The 12,334-nt window shown below is 40.0% G+C and overlaps 1 protein-coding gene across 3 annotated transcripts in view; it reads right to left on the bottom strand.

Moving 5' to 3' along the window:
* Positions 1-12,334, bottom strand: part of EPS8 (EGFR pathway substrate 8, signaling adaptor) — a 179,312-nt gene that overhangs the window by 34,193 nt on the left and 132,785 nt on the right. For all 3 annotated transcript variants that reach the window (XM_087722840.1, XM_087722839.1, XM_087722841.1), the window contains 3 exons: positions 10,412-10,486; positions 8,287-8,435; positions 1,252-1,435 (listed from right to left, as the gene is read on the bottom strand). In XM_087722840.1, the coding sequence (XP_087578966.1) occupies positions 1,252-1,435; positions 8,287-8,435; positions 10,412-10,486 (408 nt within the window). The remainder of the gene's footprint in view (positions 1-1,251; positions 1,436-8,286; positions 8,436-10,411; positions 10,487-12,334) is intronic.

Below are 12,334 nucleotides of genomic sequence, written 5' to 3'. Positions count from 1 at the left end.
TAGTAGTGTGGTATGATTAAGAAAATGTATGCTTATTTGTTTCTCCCATCCAAGATTCTCATGGGATGGAATGGAATGGAATGGAATGGAATAGAATAGAATATGGAATGCAATAGAATAGAATATGGAGTGAAATGAAATGGAATGGAACATAATATGAAATAGAATTAGGAAATGGAATCGAAAGTAGAATAGAATAGAATATGGAATGGAATGGAATAGAATATGGAGTGGAATGAAATGGAGTGGAACGGGGAATGGAATGGAATAGAACATGGAATGGAACAGGGAATGGGATGGAATAGAATATGGAATGGAATGGAATAGGAAATGGAGTGGAATGGAATAGGAAATGGAATCAAAAGTAAAATAGAATAGAATACAATAGAATAGAACAAAATAGTCAGATCAGAACAGAAAAAAATGTATTTGCCTTATTGGGAATATTTTTTCCCCCACTACCCAATCCATTTTACAGTCCTGCATTTCAGATCCCCTCCATCCCACTCATTCCATCCAAGTGCCAATCAAGCAAGCTGCAGGGATTTTCAGACCGACCAAGGTTGCTTAACTGACCTTAATGCACAAATAAATAAATAAACAAAGGGGGAAGAAATAAGGAAGGCAGGGAGATGATAAAGCGTGCTGCTCTTCCTTGTCAGGTTGAATTTAATTTTCCTTTTCCAGCCCTGTCAAAAATGATTGCCCTATTGACTCTGAAGGACGCAAACATACTTATTTTTGATTTTAATCATAAACTAGGCTTCTCCGCTGAGTGCCTCCAGACACACCACGCTTGTTAACTCTCAAATTCTCAGCGTTCTCAGAACTCCAGTCCCATCTAAAAGGTGTCAGGCTGCAGAAGACACACACCCACCCCCAAAAAACATCACACAACGGTTTCAAGGGATTCACAAGTCAAGCCACACATTGGCATATTGTCACTTTTCAGGTGGCAGGTGCCATGGCACAAAATCATGTGCTGGAGTGAGATGCTGAACTCCGAAAAGTAGCTTGTTTGTTTGTTTTTAATGAACCCAAACCTCATGACAGTTGAGCCTTCTTGCCAGAAACCTTGTGAAGGCTTGCAAAGGTTTGGTGGCCTTTTGAGATTTTATTTAATTCTGGGATGCCATAAATGCCACCCAAGGTTTATGTAAGCACCACACACTGTTGCTAAACTGCCCAGGCCTTGACATAAACCCTTTCTGCAGTTGGGCTATTGAGAATAAAATATATGGTTTTCCGTACCTCGATTGACAATCTTTTCATCTCTTGCTTCCTCTGTTGTTCGGCCACATTGGCCACTGACTCAGCCAAGTGGTTGAGTTCTTGCTCATTTGGGGCCCCCATGAAGCTCGGCAAAGGAGGCTCCCAGCCGTTCCTGAATCGGGGCACATAGGGTGGGATGAAGTGCTCTTTGGGCCACTCAGCTCTGCATTTAAGACAAAGGAAAGTAACATCATAATTTAAAACCTTTACACCAGTGGGAGTAAAGTGACAATTGGATTACAAAACAGCAAGTCACACACACATTACGTTATACAAAGGAATGTTCTTTTTTCATGATGACAATCATCCCTTACCTGATTCTCTCTAAATATGTTGGGATGACAATCCCTGTTACTTTCAGCCATCAGTGATCATGACGGTTGGGTGTGGAGGGAACATTAACCCAAAAGATCAGAAGACCATCCAGCTCAGGGGTCTCCAACCTTGGCAACTTTAAGACCTGTGAAGTTCAACTCCCAGAATTCCTCAGCTGAGGAATTCTGGGAGTTGAACTCCACAGGTCTTAAAGTTGCCAAGGTTGGAGACCCCCTGATCTAGCTGGAGAAAGCAACTCCACTCATTCTATTTCCTACAAAGGCTTCTGCCCAAGAGGTAAGGGAATTCTGAACTCAAGCTCTCTTACATACACAAAGGGCTACAGACATGAATTCCAGCATATCTGTAGCTCCAAATAGTATTTTTAGAAGCAAGAAAGAGGACCTTATGGAAGCTGGCTCCAATTTCTTGTTACAACTATACGGGTAAGTCCCCAACTTACAATCTTTCATTTAGTGACCATTTGAAGTCACAACGGCACTGAAAAAAATGATTTACGGCTGTTTTTAACATTGATGAGCACTGCAAAATCCAGCCATTTGGCAAATTATTCATATTTATGACAGTTCAACGTCCTGGGATCATGTGATCACATTTTGTGACCTTCTGACAAGCGAAGACAATGAAGAAGCCAGGTTCATTTTACAACTGTGCTATTAACTTAACAACTTCAGTGATTCATTTAAGAGCTGTGGCCAGAAAGTTCGTAAAATGGGGCAAAATTCACTTAACAACTTTCTCACTTAGCAACAGACATTTTGGGCTGAATTGTGGTTGTAAGTCAAGGACTACATAGAATAGACAAAAATTTCCCTTAAGATCCCAAAAGTCTTTTACAACCTAAGATAGATAGATAGATAGATAGATAGATAGATAGATAGATAGATAGATAGATAGATAGATAGATAGATAGATAGACAGACAGACAGACAGACAGACAGAAGAGATAGATAGATAGATAGATAGATAGATAGATAGATAGATAGATAGATAGATAGATAGATAGATAGATAGATAGATAGATAGATAGATAGATATAGATAGATAGACAGACAGACAGACAGACAGACAGCATATTGCCCCCAACAATCTGGGTCCTCATTTTACCCACCTCGGAAGGATGGAAGGCTGAGTCAACCCTGAGCCAGTGAGATTTGAACCGCTGAACTGCTGATCTAGCAGTAGCCTGCAGTGCTGCCTTTAACCACTGCGCCACCTTGGCTCTTAGATAGATAGATAGATAGATAGATAGATAGATAGATAGATAGATAGATAGATAGATAGATAGATAGATAGATAGATAGATAGATATTAGATATAGATGAGATAGATAGATAGATAGATAGATAGATAGATAGATAGATAGATAGATAAAAAGATAGATAGACAGATAGATGATATAGACAGATGAGATAGATAGATGATATATATGAGATAGATAGATAGATAGATAGATAGATAGATAGATAGATAGATAGATAGACAGACAGATGATATAGCAATAGCAATAGCAATAGCAGTAGACTTATATACCGCTTCATAGGCCTATCAGGCCTCTCTAAGCGGTTTACAGAGAGTCAGCATATTGCCCCCAACAATCTGGGTCCTCATTTTACCCACCTCGGAAGGATGGAAGGCTGAGTCAACCCTGAGCCGGTGAGATTTGAACCGCTGACCTGCTGATCTAGCAGTAGCCTGCAGTGCTGCTCTTTAACCACTGCGCCACCTTGGCTCATATAGATAGATATATGATATTAGATAGATATAGATGATATAGATAGATAGATAGATAGATAGATAGATAGATAGATAGATAGATAGATAGATAGATAGATAGATAGATAGATAGAGATAGATAGAAAACTGATAGATTAGATAGATACAGATAGATAGACAGACAGACAGAGATAGAGATATGAGATTATCTAGCTTCATGATGGTAAAGCTACGGCAGGAGTGCCAGAAGTGGCACACAGAGCCATCTCTCTATTGCCTGTTGTTCTTCTGGTTCCAGCAGGTCTTCACATCCACAGGAGTGCCGAAAACCAGAAGAGCAGCCGCCCGGTGCACATGAGTGCATCGGGAAGATGATCTTCCGGTTTCCGGTGCATGCATGCTCACTATTCACCAGGTCTTCTAGTTTCTGGCGTGCATGCGCTTGAGAAGACCAGCTGGCCGGTGCGCATGCCAGAAACCAGAAGAACATCTTCCCAGTGTGGGCATGCGCACTGGGCGGCTGCTCTTCCAGTTTCCAGCACGTGCGTGCGTTCCCATTTCGGCGCTTGGAGCCAAAAAGGTTCGCCAACACTGATCTAGCCTTATATTCCGATGGAGAATAGTGGGATCAGAAGGTTGAATACTGATAGAGAAAGAAATTCAGCAAGGACATTTTTGTGACTAAAGTCTGCCAATATTAGAGTACTCTAAGCATTTTCGGTCTACTACATCATTAGATATTTTGGAATGGAATGCATTGGAGCAATAAATAAATAAATAAATACAGGATGAGTTGAGAATGTATGCTGATGTTTGCGCTCAATTTATGGGAAAATAAAGACTGTACAGCCAAATGAAAAATGTGGCAATACTTCCACGTTTCTTATACTCGTGAGATGAGATTTCAACAGCTTCCAGCTAGACAATTATTTCAGGAATCGGTGAAAAATATTCCATTGAGATCTACCCGCTCTTCCTACTCAACGTTGTGCATTAGAAATCCCAATTTTCTTTCCGTTATCAGAGGCCCTGCACAAAATGCCATGGCATTAATTTATCCCCATCTTCAGATATGCAGAGCACTATTCTCAAAAATGAATCAAAAAGACAAATGCCAATTAGGCTTAAGGAAAAGCCAAAATTAATTGCATGCCGGCATGGCTTCTGTTCTTTTACAAGTGTGGATGGGAAGTTTGAGAAGACATTTTTAACTGTGGTGATCGCGTTTGATGGCAACGGGGGAGATGCCCTCTGGCCTCCAAGTTCATTCAAACGAATACAATTTCTTCAATAAAAATTTCATCCTCTCCTTATTCAAGGTAGTATGAAACTTCTCCCAGCAAGCTTAGAACCCTGGGGGCTAAACACACTCTGAAACTCTTCTTGAAATGGATTGAAATGGTAGCAACGCCTGGGAGAAGAACATCTCCCATCACCTCCGTACAGGAGAATATTGTTACCAAGTATGTGACAACCAAGGACAACAAAGAGATAGGGTGGGGGGAATCTTCTGTGTCCTAAAGTTCATTCCTGGCACATTTCAAAATCAGTATGTCGGCAGGAACTAAGAGGAAGTAGAACATCTTTCTTTCTATATATATAAAAATGGCTCCCTGTGTGTGTATGTTCCAGCATAATTCAAGAATGCTTTGAGCAATTTCAACCAAACTTGGTACACAGATGACTTACTCTCTGGAAACAAATACTGTGGGGGTAAGATACCCCTAACACCCCCCGGAGTATGTTTTCTGTTAAAGATACAGCCTGTTGTGCCTTAAAATGGCTTCTACTGTACTGCCATAAAATGGCTTCTATTGCACAGTGCAGTGAGTTGTCATCATAACAGATTCACAGTACTGCACAAGGGGTCTCCCTCTGGTAAGGGGGAAAATCCAACATTAGAAATTATGTTTGGTCCAGACATTTCCCCCCTATAAATAAATACCCGGGTAACACCAGGTTATCAGCTAGTAGAATATAAAATAAGAGAGTTGGAAAGAATCTCAGAAATCTTCTAGTCCCATCACCTGCTCAAAAAGGAGACCCTATATTAGAACATAGAATATGGAAGGGACCTCAGAAGTCTTATAGTCCAACCCCCTGTTCGAGCAGGAAACCCTATACTGTTTTCAAACAAATGGTTGTCCAGTCTCTTTTTGAAAGTCTTCAGGGATGGAGCACTCACAACTTCTGAAGGTAAGGTTCCATTGGAACAGAGCCGAGGTGGTGCAGTGGTTAAATGCAGCACTGCAGGCTACTTCAGCTGACTGCAGTTCTGCAGTTCAGCTGTTCAAATCTCACCGGCTCAGGGTTGACTCAGCCTTCCATCCTTCCGAGGTGGGTAAAATGAGAACCCGGATTGTTGTTGGGGGCAATATGCTGACTCTGTAAACCGCTTAGAGAGGGCTGAAAGCCCTATGAAGCGGTATATAAGTCTAACTGCTATTGCTATTGTTATTGATTGCTCTCACCGTTAGGAAATTTCTCCTTAGTTCTAGGTTGCTTCTCTCCTTGGTTCTTCTTGACTACTATGAGGGGCAAGAAAAGACCAGGAGATAAGATCTTCTCTCCGCTTTTTAAGTGGTCTCCTTAAAATGAACTTTCAATTTGAAGGGGAGTAAAAGTCTCAAAACACTGAGAACTTTCAATGCTATTCATATTCCTCTCTCAATAACCACAGCTCTGTGGGGATCCCTTAGCAAAAACCTCCCCAACAGATGGGCTTTGATTACAACTCCCCAAATGCCATACTAGCTTGGCATTCTGGAACATTCCAGATCAATAAATCCAGGGAGTAGAATTTGGGGCAGTTTGCCTATCCTCCCCCAATGAGGATTTCTACAGGATATCTCTGTATCAAGGACAGTTTTCTGGGTAGACAACATTAGGTAAAGGCAAAGCTTCCCCTTGCACATATGTGCTAGTCACTCCCGACTCTAGGGGGCGGTGTTCATCTCTGTTTCAAAGCCGAAGAGCCAGCGTTGTCCAAAGATGTTCTCCAAGGTCATGTGGCTGACATGACTAAATGCTGAAGGGACACGCAACACGATTACCTTCCCATCAAAGTGGTCCCTATTTTAATACTTGCATTTTTACATGCTTTCGAACTGCCAGGTTGGCAGAAGCTGGGAAAAGCAATGGGAGCTCACTCAGTTACGCGGCGCTAGGGATTCGAACCACCAAACTGCAGACCTTTCTGATCGATAAGCTCAGCATCTTAGCTACTGAGCCATCGCGTCCCTAAGACAATATTACAATGGAGTAAATAAAAAGAGGAAGCATCACAGGTAGTCCTCGACTTACAGCGGTTCATTAAATGACTGTTTGAAGTTGCAATAGCACTGAAAAAAGTGACATGACCATTTTTCACACTTACAATGGTTGCAGCATCCCTATAAATTACATGATCAAAATTCAGATGCTTGACAACGGTTTCAATTTATGACAGTTGCCGTGTCCCAGGGGCATGTGATCCCCTTTTGCAACCTTCTGACCAGCAATGTCAAAGGGGGAAGCAAGATTCACTTAACAACCGCGTCACTAAATTAAGAACTGGTGTGATTCACTTAGCAACTGTGGCAAGAAAGGTCATAAATAGAAGCAAAATTCACTTATCAAATGTCTCGTTTGGCAACAGAAATTTGGGGCTGATCGTGGTCATATGTCGAGGACTACCTGTATGCTGAAACGGCATGCCTACTGCACGAATTAAGAATTATGGTGGAAATTCTGTCTTATCTCATGCTTTTGGCTTTCCTCTTTTTTTTTTTCCCTGTACAGAAAACATTTCATACATTTTTGCCTGTGTTTCTTGCAATCATCAGTGTCAAGAATGGATCTATTTACAACAACCCTCAATCATTTCAAAATTTATTAATGGCTGTAATTACACACGCATAATTATCTCTGTATGGGCCTGTTTTAATGCATGCTGACAATCATGTAATTATGATCACTGATTTGTGTCACTCTCCAGCCAACCGGATTCACTCTTCATTAGAAAAGCTGTGAGCATCTGCTCAAAATGTCTATTGATTTGTGTGATCAATTAGCCGATAATGGCTCATTGATGTATAAGGAACCTCTTCATATCGAGAGGCTTTGCCAAGAGGCTTCTGAATTCTTGCATCGGGAAGAAAAAACAAGGAAACTGAAACATTAATAACTGAATTAAAAAAAAAACCCAACAATATAGTTTTTTTTCCTTGAACTTATTTCATGATGGAAACTAATCAAGGAGAGAAGCATTTCATTTCATTTCATTTCCCTTTATTTGTATGCCACCCTTTTCCCTGGGGGGACTCAGGGCGGCTCACAGTTCAAAAAAAAAAGGGGGGGGAAGGACAAACAATTTTCCAACATGAAGACAATACAACATATTAAAAAGAAAACACAACAGTCACACCATTCGGGTGGGGTTAGAATCTTAACCCCAGGCCAGCCGGGACAGCCAGATCTTTAAAGCGGCGCGGAAGGACTGGAGGGTGGTGAGGGTCCGAATCTCCACAGGGAGTTCGTTCCAGAGGGTCGGAGCAGCCACCGAGAAGGCTCTCCTCCGGGTAGTTGCCAGTCTGCACTGGCTGGATGATGGAATTCGGAGGAGGCCTAATCGATGCGATCGTATCGGTCTAGTGGAGGTAAGCAAGCTAGAACTAAGGAGAAATTTCCCGACAGTTAAGACAATTAATCAATGAAATTACTTGCCTCCAGAAATTGTGAATGCTCCAACACTGGCTGTTTTTAAGAAGATATTGAACAACTATTTGGCTGAAATAGTATAGGGATTCCTGCCTAATCAGGGGGTTGGACTAGAAGATCACCAAAGGTCCCTTCCAGCTCTGTTATTCTGTTCTATTCTAATATGAAGGATGTACAGATTGGTGGGAAAAAAAACCCCAAAATGGAAGATACGCCCATGAAGTTTTACGCAGTTCAAATATATGAATTCAACTCAATTGTTACCTGGCTTTGGTCCATGCATTCCCTAGAGATACCCAGAGTTGTCCTTCTTCACTTGTGACAATGCAACGTAAAAACTCGATGGTGTCTTTCGTCAGAAGGGGACTGAGCACTGTGCTAGCAAGCTCAGGTCCTCCTGTTGTCTGTACCACCTACAAGAAATAATAAATGTACATTGAGATAATGTTAATACCATTTTATAATGCCTTAGTAAGGCCACACTTGGAATACTGCATTCAGTTTTGGTCGCCACGGTGTAGAAAAGATGTGGAGACTCTAGAAAGAGTGCAGAGAAGATCAACAAAGAGGATTAGGGGACTGGAGACTAAAACATATGAAGAACGGTTGCAGGAACTGGGTATGTCTAGTTTAATGAAAAGAAGGACTAGGGGAGACATGATAGCAGTCTTCCAATATCTCAGAGGTTGCCACAAAGAAGAGAGAGTCAAGCTATTCTCCAAAGCACCCGAGGGTAGAACAAGAAGCAATGGGTGGAAACTGATCAAGGAGAGAAGCAACTTAAAATTGAGGAGAAATTTCCTGACAGTTGGAACAATTAATCAGTGGAACAGAAGTTGCCTCCAGAGTTGTGAATGCCCTAACACTGGAAGTCTTTAAGAAGAAGATGGATAGCCATTTGTCTGAAATGGTATAGGGTTTCCTGCCCAGGCAGGAGGTTGGATTAGAAGACCTCCAAGGTCCCTTCCAACTCTGCTATTGTATAAGTAATGTGGTTGCTTACAGAATAAAGCCAGTAGTGGGTATGCCCTGTTATTTAGCAGAGGTAGTTGGGTAATTAAGACCATCTCCTCCCACTAATGACTGTATGACTGTAACTTCGTGCTTGTATCCTTACGATTTATATTGATTGTTTTCTAATATGATTAAGTGTTGTACCTTATGATTCTTGACAAATGTATTTTGTCTTTTTATGTACACTGAGAGCATATGCACCAAAGACAAATTCCTTGTGTGTCCAATCATACTTGGCCAATAAATTTTTTTATTCTATTCTATTCCTGGTTTTCCTTTCAAAATCTATGTATATGAGGATTGGAGTTTTTGCTTTTGTGTATTTTAAAAGGGACAAGATCCTTTGCCTTGCATACAGGTTTCCTCAAAGGTGTTTTTGCAAAAAGCAACTGGACTTTCTCTGTTTTTCTTTGAAGACGTTTGGCTTCTCATCCAAGAAGCTTCTTCAGAAATGAAGAAGAACCTGAAGAAGCTTCTTGCCATGAGAAGCCAAAGTCTTCAAAGAAAAACCAGAAAGTCCAGTTGCCTCTTGAAAAAGCACCAATGGGAAAACCATGGCCTGGATGACTGAGAATCTCCATAGACATGCATACAGGTAATTCTCAATTTATGACTGGTCATTCAATGGACTGTTCAAAGTTAGGACAAAGGAAAAAAAAAGTTTTATTTACAGCAGGTCCTCAAAGTTACAACTGCCACACACCCCCTGTGGTCGGGTGATTGCATTTCAAACACTTAGCAACCTATTTGCATGCATGACCAATATGAATCCTGTGATCATGTGATTGCATTTTACACTTTTTTGCTGTTTTCTGACAAAAAATACCCATTGGATGTTAGATTTCGACTTACAACCATGGGGTTTAATTAACCACCACATGATTTGCTTAAAGACCAAAGCAACTTGCTTAAAGACCAATGTAAAAATGGTCGTGAAATTGAATCCGACCATGTGGTGACTTGACTTACCACTACGACCCATGACCAAAATTCCAGGCGTATGGAATGTTTTGATTTAGGATTAAAATTCTAAAAATTGACGACTACTTGTACTCGGTAGATTAAACTCTGTAGATTAAATGTGAGTTTTGAGTTTTGAAATGTTGAGCTCCTTCTTGATTCTGGGCCAAAGAAAACCCTTGGAATTGGTAAAATTGACTAAAATACCATCGAGGTGTTTAAAAACAGATGAGACTTTTTTTTTATTTCAAATGTGGAGTAAGCTAGCTTTAAGGAAGCCAATAAAAAATAAGGTTTTTATTTCCATGATATACACCCTCTGCATTCAACACTGCAAATTCATCATGGATTAGGCTGTGATGCACACAGAGAAATAAACTGAGTCCCTAGATATTAAATAATAGTTCAGACTTACCATATTTAGAGGAGTAAACAGAAAGTGAATCAGTTCAGGTGCACTGGGATTCTGGATGTGTGACTTTAATTTAGCCTGTGAAAGGTAAAAAGGGAGAGTTATGGAAGAGAGCTTAGGAGAACAAAGTTCAGCAATTCAAAAGGGCATTTGAAATATTTCAAACACAGTTCATGCCATAACTCAGTTATTGATAAAAGGTAATTTAAATTTTTATAATGATACGCCAGCTAAAATCTCAAAAGTTTATATATTGATACATATTCAATGTTGTTATAAATAAGTAAATAAATAAATAAGAGATAGATAGATGATAGATAGATAGATAGATAGATAGATAGATAGATAGATAGATAGATAGATAGATAGATAGATAGATGATACATACATAGATGATAGATACATAGATATATATGATAGACATATATAGTTAGATGATAGACAGACAGATAGATAGATATAGAGAGGTAGATAGGGAGAGATAGGTAGATAAGGAGAGAGAGAGAATTGAGATATAGATAGATAGATATAGATAGATAGATAGATAGATAGATAGATAGATAGATAGATAGATAGATAGATAGATGACAGACAGACAGACAGACAGACAGATGATAGATAAGACTAATCTTCTGATCAATCTAATCTACTCAATCTAATAAAAAATTTCTTAAACTAAATAAGGATGCATTTAAGCCATAGTTTTCTGAATAAACCAAAGGAAATCTTTTAAATCAGCAATGCAGTCATGACTTGTTCATTGCTGATATTCTTTCTCTCTTTATTTTACCATTATAAAGAAAAAAGATGAATGAATAAAAAGAACTAGATGTAAACCACAAATAAATACGAATTCTTGACTTAGATATTGGAAAATGAATGGTTTATGCAAAGAAACTTTCAGAAACTAACAAAGGCTGGTTGGGTTATATCATTCTGATGCAGTACGTATGTTTTTAGGGTCAATTCCTTAATAAATATTATTTCAAGCTTTATTTATTAAAGGCAATATTTTCAAGAAAAAATTCAAGACTTTTTTTTTAAGAGTTAGCCCTGGCTGTCTCTCTTAATGTTTCAGTTCTTTGCTATCCACCCTGCAAATTTTAAATTAGGCATTGATACACAAATGAAAAGCAACAGGGATCTAAGGCAATTCAATCATTATGATTTATATTACTACTAAAATAGTCCTCTTTCTATGCTCTAGAACAGGGGTGTCAAATTCACGTTGTCACATCATCACATGACATATTGCGACTTTCCCCCATTAGCTAAACCAGGGGTGGGGGTGGCCACTGTGTGAGGCATTCAGCCCATGGGCCATGAGTTTGACACCCCTGCTCTAGGATCAGTAACAGTGATAGTTTAAATCAGTGGTGGGATTCAAACAAAATTTACTACTGGTTCTGTGGGTGTGGCTTGGTGGGTGTGGCATGGCACAGCTTGGTGGGCGTGGGAGGGGAAGGATACTGTAAAATCCTCATTCCCTCCCGATCAGATGGGACTCAGGAGGCAGAGAATCAGAGGTGGGTTCCTACCAGTTCGCACCTATTCGGTAGAACCGGTTCGTCACATCTACCAAACCGGTTAGAAGAGTTTCCACCAGTGGACCCGGAAAGCAGGCCACACCTACAGAAGAGGTTCCAAAAATTTTTGAAACCCATTACTGGTCCTTATTATACACTATCATGCTCATATTTATAAAACTCAGTGCCTCTGTGAAAGGTAAGGATGACTACTGCATTTGTGGTGCAATCAGAACATTGTGTGTGTTGAAGTTGTTTTAACGCAAACCAAAGATGCCTTTTAAAAAACAAGTTTACATCATATTCTTATGCAGGCCAGTGCTGTGTGTGAGGTAATTTAAGATGGTTCTGACAAGTGTCGTCGGCATCTTCATATCCGGTCACATGGGTGGTAAGCCAC

Source organism: Thamnophis sirtalis, unplaced genomic scaffold (assembly GCF_051295495.1).
Source record: "Thamnophis sirtalis isolate CommonGarterSnake01/CBP01778 unplaced genomic scaffold, rThaSir2_p1.2 scaffold_9, whole genome shotgun sequence".
In the NCBI taxonomy this organism is placed as follows: domain Eukaryota; kingdom Metazoa; phylum Chordata; class Lepidosauria; order Squamata; family Natricidae; genus Thamnophis; species Thamnophis sirtalis.
The sequence above is the reverse complement of the archived record's forward strand: the minus strand, read 5'-3'. Positions and strand labels throughout refer to the sequence as shown.